General features: G+C 43.5%; 1 protein-coding gene across 15 annotated transcripts in view; it reads right to left on the bottom strand.

Moving 5' to 3' along the window:
• The window catches only part of ARMH3 (armadillo like helical domain containing 3), a 212,796-nt gene that overhangs the window by 180,949 nt on the left and 6,843 nt on the right, over positions 1-25,004 (bottom strand). For 12 of the 15 annotated variants that reach the window (XR_010113275.1, XM_055093311.2, XM_003825509.6 and 9 more), the window contains exons 2-6: positions 15,569-15,681; positions 8,850-8,906; positions 8,593-8,739; positions 5,215-5,322; positions 747-839 (exon numbers count right to left, since the gene is read on the bottom strand). Coding sequence is in view for 14 of the 15 variants with exons in the window: in XM_055093311.2 (XP_054949286.1) it covers positions 747-839; positions 5,215-5,322; positions 8,593-8,739; positions 8,850-8,906; positions 15,569-15,670 (507 nt within the window). In the remaining variant the exon portion in view is untranslated. Of the gene's footprint in view, positions 1-746; positions 840-1,437; positions 1,643-5,214; positions 5,323-8,592; positions 8,740-8,849; positions 8,907-15,568; positions 15,682-25,004 lie in introns of those variants that run through there. The other 3 variants (XM_063607867.1, XM_063607866.1, XM_034931353.2) reach the window with 2 other exon arrangements.

Consider the following 25,004-nt stretch of genomic DNA (forward strand, 5'->3'; position numbering starts at 1 on the left):
CACCTTGAAAAATAAATAAATAAAAGCCAAAACAAATAAAAATACTCAGAATCCTCCGGGCGCGGTGGCTCACACCTGTAATCCCAGCACTTTGGGAGGCCAAGGCAGGTGGATCACCTAAGGTCAGGAGTTCAAGCGGGTGGATCACCTAAGGTCAGCAGTTCAAGCGGGTGGATCACCTAAGGTCAGGAGTTCAAGATCAGGCTGGCCAACATGGCGAAACCCCATCTCTACTAAAAGTACAAAAAAAAAAAAATTATCTGGGCATGGTGGCACATGCCTGTAATCCCAGTTACTTGGGAGGCTGAGGCAGGAGAATTGTTTGAACCCAGGAGGCAGACGTTGAAGTGAGCCGAGATCACGCCATTGCACTCCAGCCTGGGCGACGGAGCAAGACTCTGTCTCAAAAAAAAAAAAAAAAAAAAATTACTCAGAATCACAAAAACTATTTCCAAATGAGACCTGATGAGGACAAGTCTGACAACCCAGAAGACACTTGTTCTCCTGAAGTGAAACTTCTAAAGTAAAATATCACATAGCCTGCAGGCTAAAAATGCCAGTAATTGCTCCAAAGAGGAAGCAAAAGACCATGCAGCTAACTTCCCATACATCCAGACACGAGGGAGTGATGTAATACCCTCATTGAGAATATTTCTTCTCTTTTTCCTTCTATCTTTGGGCTCAAGTATTCAAACAGGATTGCCCCTCCTGTCAATTAATACCCTTGACAAACATAGGTCACTTACGGTCACTAAGCAAAGGAGAAGTTTCAGACATAAACTCTTCAGACTTTCAGAACCTTCTGCACAAAGCAATGAATCCAAACTCTCCATCAAGTTCTGAGAAAGAGAACCAATAAGCATTAAACCATACCAGATAACACCCCACCTTTGTCTAACTCTGGGTTATGTTATACAGGGTAATGTGAATAACACACAATAAAGCAACAATATCATTTCCTTAGGCCCAGAACTTACAAGATTAAATAAAGAAAAGGAGGACCTTTTTCTCAGGCTGGGGTTGCTAAGAAAGAAAAATAGGAAGACTTCAAAATCTAGCTATATTGAGAAAAATGCTTTAGAACAGTTGCACAAGAGAGTAAAGAATTCACTGTTCTACCAAATTAATGAATGTTTGCAGTCTGTCATCCCCATATAAACGTTTAGATTACAAGGAAGCAAATAAAAAAAGGGAAACCTAATGGTTAAATAATTGTATATAAGTTTCTTTTCTTTTCTTTTCTTTTTGAGACAGAGTCTCACTCTGTCTGTCAGTCAGGCTGGAAAGCAGGGCATGTTCATAGCACACTGCAACCTCAAACTGCTGGGATCAAGTCATCCTCCCACCTCAGCCTCCTGAATGGCTAGGACCACAGATGTGTGCCACCACACCCAGGTTTTTTTTTTTTTCTTTTTCTTTATAGAGACAAGGTCTCACCATGTTGCCCAGGGTGGTCTCGAACTCCTGGGCTCAAGTGATCCTCAGCTTCCCAAAGGGTTGGCACTGTAGGTGTGAACCACTATGCCTGGCAAGTTTCATTATTTGGTAAAGAAAGCATAACACTTGATTCAAGCACATTGAATAAATGAAAAAGAAACAGTATCATTACAGGCTATCACTAGCCATATAAACTATCCAACGAAGCTAACTTGTGTCCATCCTGGTCTCCGCTTGGCAATGTAATTGGAATTTATCACTGCACTAAAAGCCAGCTGACAAACCCAAACTAATCAAAAGATGAAACCCTTGTATACTACAATAAAGGGGAGATGAAAAGAAATATTCTACATTAAATGAGGAAGGAGAATAGATGGAGAATAAGGATTTAAGCATGCTGGAAGGCCAAGGTAAGCTGCTTCAGTTCAATTCAATAAATATGTCAGCATCTACTCTGTGCTGAATATTGTGCTTTAAAAGAATATACGAAAAAACTCAGACCATGACCCTTGCTCTCAAGGTGCTTTTAGTCTAATGGGAGAGAAAAACAAGCCAACAGTTTCAATTCAGTGGTTACTATGATGGAAATATACACAGAGGAATGGAATTTGCTCTAAAGTCACCTATTCCAAGACCCCTCAGGAGTGAGTTATATTTTGAAAATTCAATAGGAATTGGGGAGGAAAGGAATTCCAGACAGGTATTAGCATCATCAAAGACACATAAGGAAAGAAATGGCCCTGGTGTGGGGTTGGAATAAAAGTAGTTTGTTTTTAAGGGAGTATAAAGAATGAGGCACAGTGGTGAGATATAAGCCTGGGGAAGTAAATATGGTGCAGATTTTGAAAGTTTTATAAGTCTAACTAGGGAGTTTGGTCTTTATCCCGTTAGTGACAGGAGACTAATGAAGGATTTTAAGCAGGAAAGATGTACACACTAGCGTAAGATATACACACTAATGCCACACAGTTGTGGTGTCAGTGTGGATGATGGATTTAAAGATGGTAAGCTTGTAAGCATGGAGACTAATGAGGACTTCAATTTTCTGAGACAGTTGTCATGTCTTATTTGCCTCTTGTATCCTCAGTGCCTACCACAGTACCTGGCATATAGGGGCCCAACAAATATTTGTCAAAAGAATGAATGGGCTGGGCGCAGTGGCTCATGCCTGTAATCCCAGCACTTTGGGAGGCCAAGGCAGGCAGATCACCTGAGGTTAGGAGTTCGAGACCAGCCTGGCCAACAGGGTGAAACCCTATCTCTACTACAAATACAAAAATTAGCTGAGTGTGGTGGCGCATGCCTGTAATCCCAGCTACTCAGGTGGCTGAGGCAGGAGAATCGCTTGAACCCAGGACAGGGAGGTTGCAGTGAGCCGAGATTGCACCACTGGACTCCAGCCTAGGTGACAGATTGAGATTCCGTCTCAAAAAAAAAAAAAAAAGAATGAATGAAGGCATCACTGTAATAGTTCTGGTGAGAGATAGCATAATAGAGATGGTGATAACAGAAGAAGACAAGTATGAGGAATATGAACTGAGGTAAAATTAGCTGAACTTGGTGATCATCTGGAGATAAAAGATGAGAAGTCCCCTCATCACAGCGTGGGGCCTGTGAAGACAGCTGCTCCCATTCTGAAAGAGAATGAATGAGGAAGAAGAGATGCAGGAGAAACAGTGAGCTCCATTCTGGATATATCAAGCAAGAAGTACTTATGGGATGTGTCAGTGAGTACACTCAGCAAGTACTTGCAGAGGATACAACTCTGAGATCATGAAGAGACATTAAGGCTAAAGACAGACACTTAGCAGTCATCAACATACAAGCAGTAGTTAGAACTATGAGAATGAGGAGCTATCTGGGATTTTACCATGACATATATATGAACTGCAAAAGGCCAGAATTTAAAAATAACTCTAAGTATTAAATATTTGTATATTCATAATTATATATTAATAACTTTTTTGTAACCTAATCATTATAAAGATTCTCTGGTATACAGATTTATTTTAAATTTAATAAGTGACAGAAGACTGTTCTTCAAAGTTCAAATAACATTCATTCAATATGGTGTCCAACACTGCAAATCATATATCTGATAAGGGACATATTCAGAATACGAAAAGAACTCTTATAACTCAACAAAAAAAGACACCCCCATCTAGAAATGGACAAAGGATATGAAAGACATTTCTCCAAAAAAAAAAATAAAGACAGACAAAAACAACTGTTGACATAATGTGCAGAAACTTGAACCCTCATACATTGCTAGTGAAATTATAAAATGGAACAGCCACTATGGAAAAATGGTTTGGTAGGTCCTAAAATGTCAAATATAGAGTTACCATGTGACCCAGCAATTCTACACCTAGGTATATGCCCAGGAGAATTTAAAACATATGTGTGGCCTGAGTGCAGTGGGTCATGCTTATAATCTCAGCACTTTGGAAGGCTGAGGCAGGAGGATCACCGGAGGCCAGGAGTTCAAGACCAGCTGGGTCAACATAGCAAGACCTCATCTCATGAATAAATAAATAAATAAATAAGAGCATACATCCATACAGAAACTTATACATGAACATTCATAGCAGCATTATTCCTAATAGCCAAAATGTTGAAAGGACCCAAATACCTATCAACTGAGGAATGGCTAAACAAAATATAGTGAGTATCTCCAGCCAAAGGAATATTATTAGGCAATAAAAAGGAATGAAATACTGATACATCCTATAATATGGAGGAACCACAAAAACATTATGTGAAGTAACTGCCAGACTCAAAAGGCTACATATGATATGATTCCATTTATATGAGGTGTCCAGAACAGCTAAACCCATAGAGACATAAAGCAGATTAATGCTTGCCAAGGGTTGAGAAGAGTGGAGAATTGGGGAATGACTGCTAATGGGTACAGGTTTTCTTTCTAGGGTGATGAAAATGTTCTGAAATTAATAGTGATGATAATTGTATAATTCTATGAATATACTAAAATCCACTGGATTGTACACTTTATTTATTTTCTTCTTTTTGAGACAGGGTCTTGCTCTGTTGCCCAGCCTGGAGTGCAGTGGCATGATCTTGGCTCACTGCAACCTCCACCTCCCAGGTTCAAGCAGTCCTACCACTTCAGCCTCCCCCAACTAGCTGGGACTTACAGGCACGTGCCACCATACGCAGATAATTTTTGTATTTTTTGTGGAGACGAGGTTTTGCCATGTTGCCCAAGCTGGTCTCAAACTCCTTAGCTCAAGCAATCCGCCTGCCTTGGCCTCCCAAAGCGCTAGGATTACAGGCATGAGCCATGGCGCCTGGTCAGATTGTACAATCTAAAAGGGTGGATTTATGCTATATGAATTATAAGGCTGTTATTTTAAAAAGATAGTGTCAAACAGCAGAAAGAAAAATTCTGATAAAATCAAAGTAATTGTGTTAAATAAGCTTAAAGTTTAGAATTAAAGTTACCCTTGTATGTTGTTATATTTTATTTAAATTCATAAATGTTCTTAAGAATGTATGATCATATGATACGAGTAATAAAATAAACTATTCTGTCTTTATCCCGCAGGGAAAGAATACCTCCATTCAAATTTGAATTTAAAATTTTCCTTTATTCAGATAAAGCAAATCTGTGAAATAAAAACATCTAAATGCAAGGCCAAATTCAATCATCTGTATCTTTCTGAGTCCAAATCTTTGAGTACATTTGTCTGCTGATAGTGTCCAGGAACAGCTGTCAGAAGCTGCCATCCACAGGCACATCTGCAGCTTATGCCTCACCTTCATGCACAGCTCCGCCTTGTCAAAGCCCATCAGCATGTTGATAATGTCAAACCCAGAGGTAGACTTATTCTTTTGATGGACTCCTCGAATGAGTGCGCACAGGGTCTGCAGAAATGAAAGAAAGAATTCTTTCTGGAGAGGAAGTCTCAGGGTCTGTAGACCCACATTGCAGCCTCATCCTTACACAGCTGACACTGAATAAATTCAATTTCTCTGAGTTCTGAGCTCCAAAACACAGTCTGAGTTTTTGTGGGGTTTTCCGTTTGGTTCGGGTTTTTTTTTTTTTTTTTTTTTTTTGAGACAAGGTCTTGCTCTTCACCAAGACTGTAGTGCAGTGGCATAATCACAGCTCACTACAGCCTTGACCTCCTGGGCTCAGGTGATCCTCCCACCTCAGCCTTCCAAGTAGCTGAGATGACAGGTGTGCTCCACCACACCTGGTTAATTTATTTTTTGTAGAGACAGGGTCTCACCATGTTGCCCAGACTGGTCTCCAACACCTGGGCTCCAGTGATCCTCCTGCCTCAGCCTCCCAAAGTTCTGGAATTAGAAATGTGAGCCACTGTGCCCAGCCCAGTCTGAGTCTCAGTATGTGCAAAATCCAGCAAATAAAAGAGGAACAGTAACTGAGACTGCTGTCATCCTCATTTTTTATTTTCTTGTCATCTTGTTTTTAAAAATTATAAAGCAGACTGGGAGGTGATATTCAAAGATTAAAAATAGTTCTTGAGTTCAATCATGGGATTGGTGGAGTTTTCCTTTATTTAAAATTAATTTTGGGGCCGGACGCAGTGGCTCAAGCCTGTAATCCCAACACTTTGGGAGGCTGAGGCAAGTGGATCACCTGAGGTCAGGAGTTCGAGACCAGCTTGGCCAACATGGTGAAACCCAGTCTCTATTATAAATACAAAAAATTAGCCAAGTGTGGAGGCAGATGCCTGTAATCCCAGCTACTCAGGAGGCTGAGGCAGGAGAATCCTTGAACCCAGGAGACGGATGTTGCAGTGAGCCGAGATCGCTCCATTGCACTCCAGCCTGGGCAACAAGAGTGAAACTCTGTCTCAAAAATAATAATAATAATAATTTTGGCATTTATATTACAGTTTAATAGTTTTGTTTTGTTTTGTTTTGTTTTTGTTTTTGTTTTTGTTTGAGACGGAGTCTCACTCTGTCACCCAGGCTGGAGTGCAGTGGCGTGAGTGATCCCGCCTCACTGCAACCTCCACCTCCTGGGTTCAAGTGATTCCCATGCTTCGGTCTTCCTAGTGGCTGGAGTTACAGGTGTGCACCACCACGCCTGGCTAATTTTCGTAGTTTTTAAATAGAGACAGGTTTTCATCATGTTGGCCAGGCTGGTATCGAACTCCTGCCAGTGATCTGCCCCCCTCAGCCTCCCAAAGTGTTGGGATTACAGGCGTGAGCCACCACGCCTGGCCAACAGTTTTTATAATTATTTTTAATAACTGTAACAGTTAAGTCCCTTATATAATAGCCAACTGCTTCAAATCTTAAAATCTTCATAATCCTCATCCACTACTTACTAGCTGTGAGAACCCAGACACACACATTAGTTAACTTTCCAGTGGCTCAGTTTTCTCATCTATAAAGTAGGAATGATAATAATAGCATCCATCTTGTAGGAACATTATGAGGGCTATGTGAAATAATACTGTAAAGTACTTAGTCCCTGGAACTCTGTTAGAGCTCAGTAAGTATAAGCTATTATAACAATGTACAATATTTTATGGGTCACTAAGTGGCTTAATGTCAACTTATTTCCACTGAAATAAAACAGTCTACAATTCATGCCCACACAATGAGCACTGCAATTACTGGAAGTACAATTTCCAACTTTCATTGAGCCCCTATGCTACAACTTAAAAGGTGGAACTTATTGTGCCAAAAGTTAACAAAGCTATAGAATAAACATGGTCCATCTTTCTGGGACATCAACTCAAGAAGTAATTATTATTGCCATTCTACAGATGAGAAAACTGGGGCTCACAAAATGATCTGCCTAACTAGTATGTTAGAAACTTAAACCCAATCTATCACAAGTTCCAATAAAATTATATATCCCATCATGGATTCTTCATATTCTTTTTTTTTGAGATGGAGTCTCGCTCTGTCGCCCAGGCTGGAGCGCAGTGGCACCATGTCGGCTCACTGCAAGCTCCGTCTCCCAGTTCACACCATTCTCTCACCTCAGCCTCCCAAGTAGCTGGGATTACAGGCATGCGCCACCATGCCCGGCTAATTTTTTGTATTTTTAGTAGAGATGGGGTTTCTCCGTTAGCCAGGATGGTCTCGATCTCCTGATCTCGTGATCCGCCCGCCTTGGCCTCCCAAAGTGCTGGGATTACAGGCATGAGCCACCGCGCCCAGCCCAGGATTCTTCATATTCTAAACCTATCAATCACTGCCCTAAGTACTCTCAATCTAGACTATACTAAACTTACTAGACTAAATTTTAGAAACTTTGTCACCATTCATTCAATAAGAACTTACTTCTAGAGTACTATTTGCTATGCACTGCTCTCTGGGCACAAGGAGTATTCTACTCACTGGAAACAAACTACTGAATGAAACTCTCAAAGTCTCTTCCCTCAAGAACTCTGTAGTATATCTCTATCATCCAGCCCAATGCCTGGCACATAACAATTCAAGGAATAGTTGTTGAATGAATTTTATGATCATGCCACCTAACATAAAGAACAGTTTCTTAATGTTTTCTGAATTACAGATTCCTTTCAAAATCTTTGGTTTTTGAGATGGAGTCTCGCTCTGTTGCCCAGGCTGCGGTGCAGTGGTGCAATCTCGGCTCACTGCAACCTCCGCCTCCCGAGTTCAAGCAATTCTCCTGCCTCAACCTCCTGAGTAGATGGGATTACAGGTGCCCACCACCATGCCCGGCTAATTTTTGTATTTTTAGTAGAGGTGGGTTTCACCATGTTGGTCAGGCTGGTCTCGAACTCCTGACCTCAAGTGATCTGCCCACTTCAGCCTCCCAAAGTGCTAGGATTACAGGCGTGAGCCACCGTGCCCAGCAGTCTTCTGATTTTTGATAAAGACTAATCATTCTTGCCTCAGTTTCCTCTCTACTTCTTCCCTTTCTCAAGCAAAAACAAGAATTCTGTCTAAGAATCTACTTTAGCATTAGATCAAATTATACAAATGGATACGATTACTCCTAAGTGTCAATTTGTATAAATAGAAAGATGGCTAAACAAACATGGCATAAATATTTGGTAACTTACAGAAATAAAAAAGAAAACCTCATACCTCAGAGCAACTCTAGGTTCCTCAGTTCAAACAGATGTGTTACAATTCCTTTCTCCTGTTAAACAAGACTTCCCCAGTCTCCCAGCCTTGTACCTGCAATGCATTGACAACCCGAATTGGATGCTCCTCTCCCAGAGCCTGGATGCAGTGTTGGAATAAGCAATTAATATTGTCCTTGATCTTCATTAACTCCTCACCATCAAGAGATTCCAGCTTGCCTTCTAGGTACTCTAAATTCACCTGCCAAGGAAGCAAATAAGGGGCAGAGTGCATTTTTAGCTTAGCGCCTAGAATATATGAGAAGGCAATTTTAGTTACCAGGAAATTCCACAGATGCCACCAACTCTTACCTTCATGAGAAAGAGCTCCTCCCAAAACCGAGGACTGCACTTACTGGGGTCCTCTGTCTGAAACCAGAATATAAGCACATTCAGCCTTCCCAGCTAACACCAAAAGCATTAAGAATACTATACATAGTCAACCTTAGTTTTTTTTGTTTTTTTTTTGAGATGGAATCTCGCTGTCGCCCAGGCTGGAGTGCAGTGGTGTGATCTCGGCGCACTGCAGGCTCCGCCCCCCCAGGGTTCACGCCATTCCCCCGCCTCAGCCTCCTGAGTAGCTGGGACTACAGGCGCCCACCACCTCGCCCGGCTAATTTTTTGTATTTTCAGTAGAGACAGGGTTTCACCACGTTAGCCAGGATGGTCTTGATCTCCTGACCTCATGATCCGCCCGCCTCGGACTCCCAAAGTGCTGGGATTACAGGCGTGAGCCACCGCACCCGGCCCCTTAGTTTTCAAAATTAACTTTGAAAATTCTTGGTCATTCTAAACTGCTAGAAGGGGAAAAAGAACACTTATCTCTTTGTGTTTTTTTTCCCAAGTGGAAAACTGTGTGCATGGATATATACTCTCTGCACCAAAAGTTAAATAATAGCTCAAAGAACTTCCCTAAAATATTTATCTTCTAGCAAGAAATGAACATAAACATCAGAATAAGTTAGTCACATCACAACATGCCTCCCGTGCATTGGTACAGTGTTGTTTTCAAACCTATTCACATATGTGAAATACAATCCAGTGAGCCAAGAAGGACAGATATTATCACCGTCCTCCCATTTTAGGAAAGAGAGTACACAAGTTAAGTGACTTACACAAGTTCAGGAGCCAGAATTCAGATCACCTCAGTAATACCACAGTGGTTTTTACAGCATGCTGTGTTGACTGCTTCTACTTGCCCTCCATATGCATTTAGTATTCTGTACAGAGCTTTTAATGTGCTCTAAATTTCTTAATTTAAATTGGTCCAAAGAGTAAACAAAATTATCATGCTAAAATCCAAAATTTCCTAGCAATAATTTTCAAACAAATTCTAGGAAGTCAGAAGCTGCTGGTTAATGGGTAAAACAAGAAAAAGAGAACCCCGGCCAGGCACGGTGGCCCATGCCTGTAATCCTAGCACTTTGGGAGGCTGAGGTAGGCAGATCACGAGGTCAGGAGATCAAGACCATCCTGGCTAACACGGTGAAACCCCATCTCTATTAAAAATACAAAAAATTAGCCGGGCGTGGTGGTGGGCACCTGTAGTCCCAGCTACTAGGGAGGCTGAGGCAGGAGAATGGCGTGAACCTGGGAGGCAGAGCTTGCAGTGAGCCGAGATCACACTGCTGCACTCCAGCCTAGGCCACAGAGCGAGACTCCGTCTCAAAAAAAAAAAAAAAAAAAGAGAAGCCCTACTTTAAAGAAAGGAGAATGGCATAAAATAAGCAGGTCAATAGCCCACTACCACCTTATTTTAAGCTGACCTTTTAAAACTACTACCAGGAGACAGCCAGGTACAGTGGCCCATGCCTGTAATCCCAGCTACTCGGGAGGCTGAGGCAGGAGAATCGCTTGAACCCAGGAGGCAGAGGTCACGGAGAGCTGAGATCATGCCACTGCACTCCACCCTGGGCAACAAGAGCAAAACTCCATCTCAAAAACAAAAATAAATAAATAAATAATAAAAATAAATAAGTAAATAGGCCAGCCAGGCACAGTGGCTCACACCTGTAACGTCAGCACTTTGTAGGGCTGAGGCGGGTGGATCACCTGAGGTCAAGAGTTCGAGACCAGCCTGGCCAACACGGTGAAACCACATCTCTACTGAAAATACAAAAATGGCTGGGCACAGTGGCTCACACCTGTAATCCCAGCACTTTGGCAGGCCGAGTCCGAGGCGGCTGGATCACGAGGTCAGGAGATGGAGGCCATCCTGGCTAACACAGTGAAATAAAAAATACAAAAAATTAGCCAGGTGTGGTGCAAGGAGCCTGTAGTCCCAGCTACTCAGGAGGCTGAGGCAGGAGAATGGCTTGAACCCGGGAGGTGGAGGTTGCAGTGAGCCACGATTGTGCCACTACACTCCGGCCTGGGCAACAGAGCGAGACTCAGTCTCAAAAAAGAAAACAAGCTCTCCCTTCTCCCTTCTCCCTGTCCCCACGGTCTCCCTCTCCCTCTCTTTCCACAGTCTCCCTCTGATGCCGAGCCGAAGCTGGACTGTACTGCTGCCATCTCGGCTCACTGCAACCTCCCTGCCTGATTCTCCTGCCTCAGCCTGCGGAGTGCCTGCGATTGCAGGCGCGCGCTGCCACGCCTGACTGGTTTTCGTATTTTTTTGGTGGAGACGGGGTTTCGCTGTGTTGGCCGGGCTGGTCTCCAGCTCCTAACCGCGAGTGATCCGCCAGCCTCGGCCTCCCGAGGTGCCGGGATTGCAGACGGAGTCTCATTCACTCAGTGCTCAATGTTGCCCAGGCTGGAGTGCAGTGGTGTGATCTCGGCTCGCTACATCCTCCACCTCCCAGCCGCCTGCCTTGGCCTCCCAAAGTGCCGAGATTGCAGCCTCTGCCCGGCCGCCACCCCGACTGGGAAGTGAGGAGCGTCTCCGCATGGCCGCCCGTCGTCTGGGATGTGAGGAGCCCCTCTGCCCGGCTACCCAGTCTGGGAAGTGAGGAGCGCCTCTTCCCAGCCGCCATCCCGTCTAGGAAGTGAGGAGCGTCTCTGCCCAGCCGCCCATCGTCTGAGATGTGGGGAGCGCCTCTGCCCGGCCGCGACCCCGTCTGGGAGGTGGGGAGCGTCTCCACCCGGCCGCCCCATCTGGGAAGTGAGGAGCACCTCCGCCCGGCAGCCACCCCGTCCAGGAGGGAGGTGGGGGGGTCAGCCCCCGCCCAGCCAGCCACCCCGTCCGGGAGGGAGGTGGGGGGTCAGCCCCCGCCTGGCCAGCCGCCCCGTCCGGGAGGGAGGTGGGGGGTCAGCCCCCGCCCGGCCAGCCACCCCGTCCGGGAGGGAGATGGGGGGGCGCATCCGCCCGGCCACCGCCCCGTCCAGGAAGTGGGGGGCGCCTCTGCCCGGCCGCCCCTTCTGGGAAGTGAGGAGCCCCTCTGCCCGGCCACCACCCCGTCTGAGAGGTGTACCCAACAGCTCATTGAGAACGGGCCATGATGACGATGGCGGTTTTGTGGAATAGAAAAGGGGGAAAGGTGGGGAAAAGCTAGAGAAATCAGATTGTTGCTGTGTCTGTGTAGAAAGAAGTAGACATGGGAGACTTCATTTTGTTCTGTACTGGGAGGGGTTCTTCTGCCTTGGGATGCTGTTGATCTGTGACCTTGCCCCCAGCCCTGTGCTCTCTGGGGCATGTGCTGTGTCCACTCAGGGTTAAATGGATTAAGGGCGGTGCAAGATGTGCTTTGTTAAACAGATGCTTGAAGGCAGCATGCTTGTTAAGAGTCATCACCACTCCCTAATCTCAAGTACCCAGGGACACAAACACTGCGGCCACAGGGTCCTCTGCCTAGGAAAACCAGAGACCTTTGTTCACTTGTTTATCTGCTGACCTTCCCTCCACTATTGTCCTATGACCCTGCCAACACCCAAGAATGACCAATAAAAAAAAAAAAAGAAAGAAAACAAAACAAAAATTAGCCAGGCATGGTGGCATGCGCCTATAATCCCAGCTACTTGGGAGGCTGAGGCAGGAGAATTGCTTGAACCCAGGAGGTGGAGGCTGTAGTGAGCCGAGATCACACCACTGCACTCCAGCTTGGGCGACAGAGCAAGACACCATCTCAAAATAAATAAATAAATAAATAATTGATTAATTAATTAAAATAAAACAGCATAAAATTACTACCAGTAACTAATGTCATCAGTAGTTAAGTCCTGATCTAATAAAATATTAATAATCTCTTCTGGATTTTGTTTTCTTTTTTTTTTTTTTTTGAGATGGATTCTTGCTCTGTCACCCAGGCTGTAGTGCAATGGCAAGATCTCAGCTCACTGCAACCTCTGCCTCCCGGGTTCAAGCGATTCTCCTGCCTTGGACTCACATAAATAGCTGGGATTATAAGCATGCACCACCACGCCCAGCTAATTTTTGCATTTTTAGTAGACATGGGGTTTTACTACCTTAGCCAGGCTGGTCTCAAAACATCTGACCTCATGTGATCTGCCCCCCTTGGCCTCACAAACTGCTGGGATTACAGGCGTGAGCCACCACACCTAGCCTCTTCTGGATTTTTAATTGAGAATGGCATAAAGAAGCAACATCTCTGGCCTTCTCACAACGTCCTCATTTTTAAATTAATTATTTATTTTATTTATTTACTTATTTTAGAGACAAGTTCTCACTCTGTCACCCAGGCTGGATGCAATGGTGCAATTATAGCTAGCTGCTGCCTTGAACTCCTGGGCTCAAGGGATCCTCCCACCTCAGCCTCCTATAGTAGCTAGGAGTAGCTGGTACTACCTGGGACTACAGATACATACCACTACACCCACTTAATTTTGTTATTAGAGAGGGGAGTCTCGATATGTTGCCCGAGATGGTCTCAAACTTCTGGCCTCAAGCAATCCATGCACCTCAGCCTCCCAGGGTAGCTGGGATTACAGGTGTGAGCTACCACGCCCAGCCACTTAATGGATTCTATCTATCACTTTCTCTCAAGTCCTGCTCCCAAGCAGAGGTCACAGTTTGACCCTCACACTTCTGTAATATCACTGTATTGTCTACAAATGAAACTGAGGGAATTCATGGAACTGGCACTTCCCATCCCCAAAGCTCACTCAAGCAGGAGTTGTATACACCAAGCTTGCGTAAGAAAGAAAGAATCCTTTTTTTTTTTTTTTTTTTTTTTGAGATGGAGTCTCGCTCTGTCGCTCAGGCTGGAGTGCGGTGGCGCGATCTCAGCTCACTGCAAGCTCCACCTCCCTGGTTCATGCCATTCTCCTACCTCAGCCTCCCAAGTAGCTGGGACTACAGGCGCCCACCACCATGCTCAGCTAATTTTTTGTATTTTTAGTAGAGACAGGGTTTCACCATGTTAGCCAGGATGGTCTCGATCTTCTGACCTCGTGATCCGCCCGCCTCGGCCTCCCAAAGTGCTGAGATTACAGGCATGAGCCACCACGCCCAGCCAAAAGAATCCTAATAGGATCCTAGCACCTACTTATTTTCTCTGTATAGCTGCTTGTACTGGCCTGGGCAATCTGTATTAATCTTCTGCACTCTGTTTCCAAGGCTTGCCAAAGTTAGGTATTTTAGTGGACTGAATTATTTATTCTTAGTCATGGCTTTGGAATCAGGCACCAGGATTCAAATCACAGCTCCATCACCTTCCAGCAGAGATCTCAAATTACTTCATCTGTTAAATGAGGATACTACCAGTGCCCTCACAGAATTCCTGTCAGAATTAGAACTCCTCTATATTTAGTGATACATTTAGAATGCTCCAGGCACATAATAGAAACCCAATATATGGTCTTTTTTTTTTTTTTTTTTTGAGATAGGGTCTCACTCTTGCCCAAGCTAGAACGCAGTGGCATGATCACAGTTCACTGCAGCCTTGACCTCCTGGGCTTAAGCAATCCTCCCACTTCAGCCTCCCAAGTAGCTGGGACTACATGCACACTCCACCACACCTGGATAATTTTTGTATTTTTTTTGTAGAGATGAGGTTTTGCCATGTTGCCCAGGCTGGTCTTGAACTCCTGGGCTCAAGAGATCCACCCACTCAGCCTCCCAAAGTGCTAGGATTACAGGCATGGGCCACTACACCCAGCCAGTAATTCTTTTTGTAAGTATTATTCTACTTTATGCGTACTACTTATGACCAGAATTTCAGAAGGCAAGTACCCCTGCAGCATATCTAATTAATCTTCCTTGATAGTGGTTTTTTTTTTTTTTTTGAGATAGGGTCTTACTCTGTTGCCCAGGCTGGAGTGTAGTGGCACAATCTCGGCTCACTGCAACCTCTGCCTCCCGGGTTCAAGAGATTCTTGTGCCTCAGCCTCCCGAATAGCTGAGATTACAGGAGCGCACCACCATGCCCGGCTAAGTTTTGTATTTTTAGTAGAAACGGGGTTTCACCATGTTGGTCAGGCTGGTCTCGAACTCTTGACCTTGTGATCCACCCACCTCACCCTCCCAAAGTGCTGGGATTACAGGTGGGAGCCACCGCGCCCAGCCCCTGATAGGGTATATTTTACAATATAGGCTTGGACCAATCAGTTCTGAAGACCCAAAGAAATCCCCCACCCAATTACTAATAATTCCTCAGTTATCCCCTATAGTTGGGGAATGAGATAGTCCTAAGTAATTATTTCCTTTACCAACAACTTGAGATGGAATATAATAATGTATCCTTTAAAAGTATCTGAATTATAGAATTCTAGGTCCAAAAGAAACCATGAGACATCTAGGATAAGACAGCCCTAAGTTAGAGCATAAGGAGAGCAAGTCTTTCTTTAAAATATTCAGAAAAGGAGCTTCCCCAGCCTTCCTCCCTCCTTTCAATTGTTTTACCTGGCTCATGGCAACAACCTATAAGGACAACACAATAACAACCTATATTAATACATACATGATTATAATCTCTACTCTGACAGCTTTCATTTTTGCCCTCAAACCCTCTTTCTCTCCCCCGTCCCACATCCCCCAAGGAACCTGAAGGTAGCAGGCAGAGGTAAGGGTATTTCTCATCTTGGACTAAGAAACTAAAGACTCAAGCTGTACACAACAAGGCTGCAGGCCTTACCATGAAGATCTCATCATACATCAGCACCACTTTTTCCTTCAGTGGTTTTTTGGAGGCTGAAGATTTCCGGAGCAAACCTCCACGTTTCTCTACCTGTGCCATGGTTAGAGAATCTGTGAACAGAAAGTCACATTTTAGAATAGTGAAAATACTCAGTATGATACTATAATGGCAGATATATGTCATACATTTGTCCAAGCCCATAGAATATACAACACCAAGAGTGAATCCTAATGTAAACTGTGGACTTTGGGTGGTAACAATATATGAATGTAAGTTCATCATTTATAACAAATGCCACTCTAGTGGGGGATGTTGTCAATAGAGGAGGCAACGCATGTGTGAAGGAAGCAGACGTATGGGCTATCTCTGCCCTCTCCTTTCAATTTTGCTGTGAACCTAAAAACAGCTCTAAAAAAATTAAATCTTAGAAAAGAAAAGAAAGCCAGTCAGTGCCAGAATGCTCTCCAAGGTGCTGGAGTCACTGACGTACCACTTAATGAGAAAACGTTTAGGAAGAACTGATAAACAACCATGCTACAGAGCTTGTGCATCTGTCCAACACTCCCCTCCCTGACTAGGTAATGTCAAGGTTTAAATCATTACTTGGCCAACAGCACAACACATTTTACATTCTTAAAATGTGCCAGTGGACAAGGCTTAAAGCAGATCCAAAACCAAACACAAAAGTGTAACTCGCTCCATCTGTAATAGGTCTGGCCATATATTTGAGGTTGATGGAAGGAAGGCAGCAAAGCACACACTGCCCACAGACTGATGGTGAAGTTAAATTTCAAATATTGATCGAGCTTAGGACCATTAAGGCAGGAAGTGTGCTGCAGACTGATGTGCTTCATTGATTTCCCCAAAGTAAGTAGGTCCTCATCACTGCAAAGTACTTGGCCTTCACTGCCTCATAAATCACACTGCACTTGACTGTCTTTAGAAATTCCTCTGGAAAGAGACCCAAGGCAGAAAATAGCAGCTAAGAGGCCAAAAAAATCTGATTTTAAAATAACTGAATAGAGTAATATACTACTTTCAAATTTAATTGTGTGTACGTATATATATATATTATATATATATATGTACGTAAAACACTATTGCAGATCAAACTCCAAGGTATTTTTCAATTCTATATAAAAGTAGTTTCATGAATCATGGCCAAATGTTCCCATCTTGCTTCAAGGAATTCTCGATTTTTTTTTTTCAATTGAGAACCCGAAATCCCACAGGTCTTTACTGCGAATTTACACATATTCCCTTCACCTCCCAGGTTCTTTTCATTATTAACAAAGTTCCTCTCTTTCCTTTAAATCCTACGCTCTAGATATGAAACTTAATCTCATCCAATGACAAGTATGTGAGATAGGGAGAGGCCAGATTTTACTTCCAGACAAAACCGACACAGCAGAACTAATTTTGATCAGTGACTTTTGGAAAATGTGCACTATCTTTCTGATCAAAATCAAAATTTTGTTTAAGGAAGAGATGTATCCAATAGTACAAAAGATTGTATCTTAGACATTGTCCTTCTCTAACACATATAGCAAAAAGAGGAGATTCATCTCTGAGCATACACTAAAGCACAGTAAATTTCTCCAACTAGATATTTTTATTTTATTTTTAGACTTTTTTTTTTTTTGATATGGAGTCTCACCCTGTCACCCAGGCTGGAGTACCATGGCGTGATCTCAGCTGACTGAAACCTGTCTCCCAGGTTCAAGTGATTCTCCTGCCTCAGCCTCCCAAGTAGCTGGGATTACAGGTGTGTACCACCATCCCTGGCTAATTTTTTGTATCTTTAGTAGAGACGGGGTTTCACTATGTTGGCCAGGCTGCTCTCAAACTCCTGACCTCATGATCCGCCTGCCTCGGCCTCCCAAATTGCTGGGATTACAGGCGTGAGCCACTGTCCCCAGCCTGACCTAAAATTTTACTAAGACATATCTCTATCGAGGCTTAATTTAGCCCTCAAATTCTGTTATGGTCCAGAGAAAACTGATGAAAAAAATAATAACAATAACGAAAAGAGAAGACTCTTTGGGACAATTTACATTGTATTGATCATGGCTTTTCCTTAAAGCATGAAATACAGCCTCCATTCAACATGTCTTTTAAACATGTTGTCAAGAGGAAGATGTCCTTATCCAGGAAAAATAAATTGGAAATCAAGAGAATCCTATTAGAATAAATCAAAAGCAATGCAATTCTAAACTTAGCGGATATGGATCTTGCCTGTGCTCAGCTTCAACCAGTTGATTAGCAGTAAGAGTGGGAACCACAAGTTCTTAGACGTGATAAGTACATGTTTACAAATATCCCCTTCTGAGGATTTATAATTGGGTTACAGCTAATCAATGTCCACCCCAAATCTAATAAATTCACTTTCTCTATTTCAGAATCAATACTTTCTAATAAGCAAAGGGAACAGGAGAGGAGGGAAAAACAATTCCAATCCAAACTACCAAATTTCCTAAGAAATTAAATTCTTTTCATCATTTTACTCCTTCCATGTGGAGCAGCAGGAAAATCAGCCAAGGCCTCAACTCATTACTCTCTGTCATCACAGGCAACTGAAATTTACCACCCAAGCTGCCTGAAATGTGACTGGAAAATGACAACATAAAGTCTTCTCCTCCTGCCAGCACTCCTACCCAGGGAGTTTCTAAGGTGGCAGACTGGGAGAACTATAGAACTCTAACAAAACTTTTTCCTTGGGTCTCAGAAATTAAGCCTATGCTCCTAATTTTGAAAGTAAAATATCGGCCGGGTGCAGTGGCTCATGCCTGTAATCGCAGCACTTTGGGAGGCCAAGGTGGGCGGATCACCTGAGGTTGGGAGTTCGAGATCAGCCTGACCAACATGCAGAAACCCCGTCTCTACTAAAAATACAAAATTAGCCAGCCATGATGGCTCATGCCTGTAATCCCAGCCACTCAGGAGGCTGAGGCAGGAGAATCGCTTGAACCTGGGAGGTGGAGGTTGCGGTGAGACGAGATTGCGCCACTGCACTCCAGCCTGGGCAACAAGAGTGAAACTCCATCTCTAAGAAAAAGTAAAATATCTGATTGGTAGAGCAGAAAGTTGCAGCACATCAGTAATGTGAGTGTAATCTGTACATTCTCAAGCACTTTTTTCCTATTTCACAACCATCCCCCTCCTTCCCAGAGGAGAGAACCAGCATCAGCTGAGAAATTGCAAGGCATAATGGAACAAGCAACCAGCAGAACTGAGATTAGAACACAGGTCTCCCAACCAACTCGGCGACATGGACAAGTTACTGTGCTTCTCAGTTTCCTCACAAGTAAAACAAGAGGATTGAACCAGACTATTATCTAATGATTCTCTCAGCATCACTGAAATACCACAAATATATAAAAAGCACCTAAAGCCCTAGTTTAGGCACTATAGGATTAAAGAGAGGAAACTCCAGACTTGATTCTCTGGGAGCTCATAATCTACTGGCACAGACAGACACATAACAACCCATAGTGCAAAGCAAATCATGAGAAATAAATGGAGTAGAAGTACAAAGAAAATGCTATGGGATAATAAAGGAGAGAAAGAAACATTCTGTGACTATGCTATGACCCCTGTTGATCCAAGCTTTTAAATCCTTCTGGCAAAGAAGCAAATACAGCAAAGGTACAGTAATCCCACAGAAATGTCAGTTTAGGCTTTAAGGCAGTGTCTCAGACATAAGACATAGAAAAATTATAAAAAAGAATCAGGCAACTTTTCAATACTAATTTCACCTACTATCAAACTTACAAATGGTTTCAAATCCCCTCAACTGAATGGTAAATCAATGAAGGCTTTTATTCCTAAACCTGAAAGACTGTTAGCCACGTGAGCTGCTGTCACTTCTCTCTGGAAGATACAAGTTATCCAACCTTTTTTTGTTTTTTGAGACAGAGTCTCACTCTGTCACCCAGGCTGGAGTGCAGTGGTGCAATCTCGGCTCACTGCAACCTCCGCCTCCTGGGTTTAAGTAATTCTTGTGCCTCAGCCTTGTGAGTAGCTGGGACTACAGATGTGTGCCACCACACCCAGCTAATTTTTTTTTTTTTTTTTTTTTTTTTTTTTGAGACAGAGTCTCGCTCTGTCGCCCAGGCTGGAGTGCAGCAGCGCCATCTCAGCTCACTGCAAGCTCCGCCTCCTAGGTTCACGCCATTTTCCCGCCTCAGCCTCCCCAGTAGCTGAGACACCTGGCTCATTTTGTTGTATTTTTAGTAGAGACGGGGTTTCACCATGTTAGCCAGGATGGTCTTGATCTCCTGACCTCGTGATCCACCCGCCTTGGCCTCCCAAAGTGCTGGGATTACAGGCATGAGCCACCGTGCCCGGCCTTTTTTTTTTTTTGAGACAGAGTCTGGCTCTGTTGTCCAGGCTGGATGCAGTGACATGATCTCAGCTTACTGCAACCTCCACCTCCTGGGCTCAAGCCATCCTCCCGCTTCAGCCTCCCAAGTAGCTAGAACTATAGGTGCACGCCACCACACCCAGCTAATTTTTTGTATTTTTTATAGAAACAGGATTTTGCCATGTTGCCCTGGCTGGTCTCAAACTCAAGCAATCCACCTGCCTCAGCCTCCCAAAGTGCTAGAATTGCAGGCGTGAGCCACTGCACCCAGCCTTAGGTTCACATTTGTAACGGACTGTCACCAAGTATCACCCTCTCTTCACATTGAGGCAAACAAAAACAATGTTATAGCTAGATGCTAAGGTAAACATCCTAAAATACTTCAACCAGTATAGAAGGAAAAGAAGAGAAGAAAAGAAAAAAGGAAGGGGAAAGAAGGAAAATGAATAAAAGTAAATGTGCACACCAGGCGTGGTGGCTCACATCTGTAATCCCAGCATTTTAGGAAGCCGAGGCGGGCAGATCACATGAGCTCAGGAGTTCGAGAACAGCCTGGGCAACATGGCAAAACCCTGTCTCTACTAAAAATATGAAAATTAGACAGGCGTGATGGCGGGAGCCTGTAATCCCAGATACTCGGGACGCTGAAACAGGAGGATGTCTTGAGCCCAGGAGGCAAAGGTTGCAGTGAGTTAACATCACTGCATCCAGCCTGAGCAACAGAGCCAGCCCTTGTCTCAAAAAAAAAAAAAAAAAAAAAAGAGCGAAACAAAAGTAAATAGTTTAGGGGGAAAAAATATGTACAGATCAGACATTTATTCACTCATTCATTCGACAACTTTTTTTTGAGTACCTTTTAGGCACAGGCACTGGGAACACAGCAGTAAACATGACAGAAAAGATCCCTGCTCTCACAGAATTTTCATTCCAGTAGAAGGGAAACAGACAACAAATAAGATAAACTGAGACAGTGATAAGGGCCCTGAAGACAAATTGCAAAGGGGACTACTCTCAACTGGGAGATTAAAGTAGGCCTCTTTGAGGAAATGGCACTTGGGCTAAGATCTGAAATAACAGGAAGAAACCAGGCAAGTAAAAATCTTGGGAAAATTGTTCGAGATGGAATGTCAAGTGCAAAGACCTCAAGATTTGAATGCACTTGGCGTGTTCAGGAAACAGAAATGCCACCGTGCCTAAACAGAGCATAAACATTCCTTTTCTGAAATGTTTTTGTAAAGTTTATTAAAGTGGGTCTTTTGTGTTTGTGAATTTTTTTAATATATAAGAAGAATCCAAATATCCATCAGCAGTAAATGGGACAATTATGATACAGTCATACAATAGAATACCACATAGAAATTTACAAGAGCCCATTACTGATACATGAAGCAATGTGAGTAAGTTACATAGAAAATATTGAATGAGGGCCAGGCACGGTGGCTCACACCTGTAATCCCAGCACTTTGGGAGGCCGAGGTAGGTGGATCACTTGAGGTTGGGAGTTCGAGACCAGCCTAACCAACATGGAGAAACCCCATCTCTACTAAAAATACAAAAAATTAGACGGGCATGGTGGCGCATTCCTGTAATCCCAGCTACTCAGGAGGCTGAGGCAGGAGAATCGCTTGAAGTCAGGTGGAGGAGGTTACAGTGAGACAAGATCGCACCATTGCACTCCAGCCTGGGCAACAACAGTTAAACTCCATTTCAAAAAAAATAAAAATAAAATAACAACCAGAGTCTATTTAGCTCTTATTATGTACCAGGCACTGTTCTAAGCACTTTATATATATTAATTCATTTTATCCTCATATCAACCCTATGATCCAGAAAGTTTACAATGAGAAAACTAAAGCATGAACTGGAAAAGAAAGAGAGAAAAAGAGAGAAAGAGAGGGAGAGAGAGAAAGAAAGAGAGAAAGAGAGAAAAGAGAGAGAAAGAGAAAAGAGAAAAAGAAAAAAAAAGAAAAAGAAAAGAAAAGATGGGCCAGATTGGTGGCTCACACCTGTAATCCCAGCACTTTGGAGGCCGAGGCAGGCGGATCACCTGAGGTCAGGAGTTTGAGACCAGCCTGACCAACATGGAGAAACCCCATCTCTAATAAAAATACAAAATTAGCCGGGCATGGTAGCGCATGCCTGTAATCTCAGCTACTCGAGAGGCTGAGACAGGAGAATCGCTTGAACCCAGGAGGCGGAGGTTGCGGTGAGCCGAGATTGCACCACTACACTCCAGCCTGGGCAACGAATGAAACTCCATTTCAAAAAAAGAAAAATTGAAAAGAAAATAAACTTGTCCAGATAAGTGAGTGTGGGGACTCAAACCCAGGCAGCCTGATATTAGAGTTCCTGTTCTTCTCCACTATGCTATACTGTATCTCAAAAGGCAGAGGAATGAGCAGGAGCAGAGTCATCTATACATAAACAAAGCTGAGGGCCTACAGAGAAACTGTGAAGAGGTTCTAGGTGAGTAAGGGGGAGTATGTACTCATTGGCTTTAATGAACAAACTGTGAAATGTCTAGATATCTTGAGTAGCCACCACTCTAGTTTGTCAGTGGATGAAGGTGCCATGGTAGAAAGTAAAAGATAATTGTCTGAAGTATATACATCTGTCTGTAAATGTAGGTAATAGTAAAGTGAAACAGAGAGAAATAGACAAATTCACAGGAATGGCAGAAAACTTGGAGGGAAAAACAGGAGAAGAATCTGAGTGTCTAGTCAAGTTGATAGATGTATCCAACATGGTAATTTTTTTAAGGATAAAACACCCTAATGTCCACTACAGGATTTAATTGATTTTTTTTTAAACTCTCCCACTATCTTTGAGGATTTTTAATTTTTTTTCACTATTTTAATTGAGTATAGTCAGTGTTCTGAGGATAATTCTCCCTCAACTTTATAATGAATAGAAAGATACTATAAAACAGGACAGAAAAAAGAAATGGAAAACAAGTCAAGTAAGAGTCTGTACAATCCTCAGCTTAGGAGGGAGTATGTTTTAATACTGATGAGCTGTGATCCCCTACTTCAGAATCTCCTGGGGTGCCTCCTAAATATGTAAATTCTTAAGCCTTCCTACCATTCTATTGAACCAAACTTTTTTTTTTTTTTTTTTTTTGAGAGACAACCTCTCACTCTGTCACCCAGGCTGGGGTGCAGTGGCATGATCTCGGCTCACGGCAACCTCCGCATCCCAGGCTCAAGTGATCCTTCCACCTCAGCCTCCCAAGTAGCTGGGACTACAGGCACGCACCACCACACCTGGCTAATTTTTGCATTTTTTTGTAGAAACGAGATTTCACCATGTTGCCCAGGCTGGTCTCAAAACTCCTGAGCTCAAGTGATCTGCCCACTTGGCCTCCCAAAGTGCTGGGATTACAGGCATAAGCCACAGTGCCTAGCTTGGGTCTACATTTTTAACAATCACTCCAGATCACTGATTCTCAACTGGTGCAATTTTGCCTCCCAGGGGACATTTGTCAATGTCTGGAGACATTTTTGATTGTCACAACTGGGAGAGGAGGTACTACGGGCACCTACTAGGTAGAGGCCAGGGATGCTGTTAAACATCATACAATACTCGAGGCAGCCTCCCACAACAAAGAATTATCCAGCCCAACATGTCAATATCAAAGAGGTTAAAAAACCCTGCCCCAAGTAATTCTGATGACCATTAAAGTTTGAGAAGTACTCATCCCAGCCTTAAACCAGACTTGGAAAAGGAAGGAGTATCTAGACAGATGATACTGACAGAATAAATGAAACCTCTGCAGTCTCTAAAAAGGGCGTTGAAGCAACACTCACCTTACCACATATCATTCTCCCCACATTAAATCACACTTCCTTTGGGACTGTAGCCCATTTCCCCATATGTGAAAGAAGATCACTACAAGACACACTGACTATAGTATCCACAATACTTAGTGATGGAGATGAAAATCTTATGTAGCTATCTGTCCAAGAGTTGTGGCTAAGTCAAAGAAAATATTACCATTATCTGACCATGAGCCATTCACCCAATATACAAAGGAGGCAACACGTTTTTGTTTTGTTTCATTTTGAGACAGTGTCTCACTGTGTCGCCCAGGCTGGAGTGCAATGGCACGATTTCAGTTCACTGCAACCTCCGCTTCCTGGGTTCCAGCAATTCTCCTGCCTCAGCCTCCCAAGTAGCTGGGACTACAGGCGCATGCCACCACACCCAGCTAATTTTAGTATTTTTTTGTAGAGTCAGGGCTTCACCAAGTTGGCCAGGCTGGTCTCGAACTCATCTTAAGTTATCCACCTGCCTCAGCCTCCCAAAGTGCTGAGATTACAGGCTGAGCCACCGCTCAGCCACCCAGCTGAGACAACATGTTTATATCAAGCCAGCAATAGTCTCCTACCCTGACTTTCCAGTAAGTCTCCTGTCCTGATCTCCTAAAAATTCCCTAGTTTCTCTAGATACAGGGTTTTTTAAAAAACCTTTACGCAAAAGTTACCTGCTCCCTAAGCCTCTCTGCAAGACCTAACATACTACCTGGAGGTAAACATTAGCACTATAAGAACTTAAGGAGAATGCAGTTTTTCTATCTCCAAGCCCCAGCCCTTCAAGCTATCTCCTAATATGCCTCTCACTTTCTTTTTTTTTTTTTCCTTTGTGAAGAATGTGGGCATCATTCTTTCTTCTTTTCTAAAAGCCCCAGGTATTTAGCTCACTTGCTAGATCACATCCTACTGTTCCACATGGTTCCTTAGCACAGCTTCTTTCAGTAGCATGGGACAGGTTCCCCCACTTCCATCCAAAAGACTGGCTCTAAGACAAGCAAATAACCCCTTTCTATTTTAATGAATTTCTACTGCTAGTTCACTCCAAGGATTCTATAGATCCAAAATGAAAATAGGGCTGGCACGGTGGCTCACGCCTGTAATCCCAGTACTTTGGGAGGCTGAGGCGGGCGGATCACTTGAGGTCAGGAGTTCCAGACCAGCCTGGCCAACATGCAGAAACCCCGTCTCTACTAAAAATAGAAAAATTAGCCACGCATCGTGGCAAGTGCCTGTAATCCCAGCTACTCAGGAGGCTGAA

Source organism: Pan paniscus, chromosome 8, assembly GCF_029289425.2.
Source record: "Pan paniscus chromosome 8, NHGRI_mPanPan1-v2.0_pri, whole genome shotgun sequence".
Classification (NCBI taxonomy): Eukaryota; Metazoa; Chordata; class Mammalia; order Primates; family Hominidae; genus Pan; species Pan paniscus.